This window comes from Ptychodera flava, unplaced genomic scaffold (genome assembly GCF_041260155.1).
Source record: "Ptychodera flava strain L36383 unplaced genomic scaffold, AS_Pfla_20210202 Scaffold_30__1_contigs__length_3116999_pilon, whole genome shotgun sequence".
Taxonomy (NCBI): Eukaryota; Metazoa; Hemichordata; class Enteropneusta; family Ptychoderidae; genus Ptychodera; species Ptychodera flava.
Window position 1 is genome coordinate 1,694,455 of NW_027248352.1, and position 1,671 is coordinate 1,696,125.

The 1,671-nt window shown below is 43.4% G+C and overlaps 1 protein-coding gene across 1 annotated transcript; it reads right to left on the reverse strand.

Annotated features, from left to right (window-relative positions):
• Positions 1 to 268: 268 nt before the first annotated feature.
• LOC139127293 (activated RNA polymerase II transcriptional coactivator p15-like) lies at positions 269 to 1,320 on the reverse strand. Its single transcript, XM_070693208.1, has one exon. The coding sequence runs from the start codon at positions 1,141 to 1,143 to the stop codon at positions 616 to 618; it is 528 nt and encodes a 175-aa protein (XP_070549309.1). The 5' UTR covers positions 1,144 to 1,320; the 3' UTR covers positions 269 to 615.
• Between the last annotated feature and the right edge of the window lie 351 nt (positions 1,321 to 1,671).

The window sequence follows — 1,671 nt, forward strand, 5'->3', positions numbered from 1 at the left end:
ACACTTTTTATTGTAAGTGTCTTTCAGTGTTCTTGGCAAACTTGTAATGTCCGAAGAAAAAACACATTTATAAATTGAAGAAATTGAAATGATTAACTGCTTGCAGAACTAACTGTGGAACAAACTGCGGTGATCATGTCGTTGCACAAGACCATTCCATACATAGACAGACTGTCCGATAGAGCTTCAAAACATCTTTCAGGGTCTTCACTCCAGCGGTAGTACAACATTTCCAACAGGTCATCATGATCAAGTAATCCAAGGGGGGTATTATGATCCAGGGTGATGTAACACAGTTCAGCCATGGCAAGAATAGACTTCTGCACAGCCAGCATGTTGATTCGTTTGGCAGCATCCGTAAAGTATTTGCTGATGACTTCTCGTTGACCTGCAGGGGTATCGCCATAGTACAGGCACTCATGGTCTCTTTGAGATGGGTAGTCTTCTCGGCACCCCTCACAGTTTTCGTTGATGATAGCATTGACTTGGTCCAGGATAAACTTGGCGTAGACATATTTTGCCACTCTTCTTGCCACTTTCCTGTCAAAGTCATTTGGCATATCGCTGAAGGAAGGCTCTGAAAAAAGGATGAAAGACGGGTCTGTGAGTACCAGGTCAATTGCACGTCAGTGTCTTGGCAGCCTCATCGATACTCTGCACAATACTTTTCAATCGACTCCACTGATCCAAATTCAAATTGATGCCCTTCTTTGTCGGTATCAGTTCTCCAGTGTCAGGTTTCTTGAAGAATTCACGTATCCCCACGTACACATTTCCCTTGAACATCTGCACACTCACAATCCGAGCTGACGTCTCTGTGTCACGCAGAAGAAATCTGAATTGTCTCTCACCTGCTTGACTGGTGGTGCCAGGCTTGGAAGGTGGAGGGACCAAAGCAGCTGCTGATGGCTGACTGGACGGAGTCTTATGAGGCAGGGGCACTTCCTGAGAAGGCTCTGGCAAGTCAGGGCTCTTCCTCCCTGGAACATCAGCATACCTCTCATCTTGGTCAGAGACTGTGGGCATTGTCCAGACACTGGTGTTAGTCTTAACGTTGAAGTAGTACGGCAGTTCTGCCTTCACTGAATAACACTTGCGCCATCCCTCTTCCAGTAGTCTTGGTGACAGTATTGGAGTTGCCATGGTTATGAAGAGTTGAGTTGTTGTTGTTGTTGTTGAGGGTGGGACTTCTAGAGCAAGACTGGCCCTTAGATGGCCCTCTCAGAACTTATATACCCTCATTTTTGCATATATTAAGCAACTGACCAATCAGGAAAGCACATTGCTATCCCAATATCCCTTGCGGCATTTAAATGAACCAATGGGAGAAGCTGGTCAATGAGACCCCCTAGCATGTGAAAAAGTCAAAAAGACCCCCTAACTTCCAAAGTGGTCTATACCGTCTCATGTACTACTCCGGATAAATAAATATTATGAAATTAAGTTAAGGAATAGTCTCAATTTCAAAATTGCCATTCGTACAATAAGATTCTCACACTTGCGATACTAATATTATGCATACATTTTCCTAATAATCGTCACATTATGGGATCAATCGACAAATTTAACCAGTCATTCATGTTGTTATATTTCCTTGTAACACTGCTTTATTCTCGCCCCTTACAGCATTTGCGATTAGTCTCCATTTGACATTTTGTTACCGTTGAAATA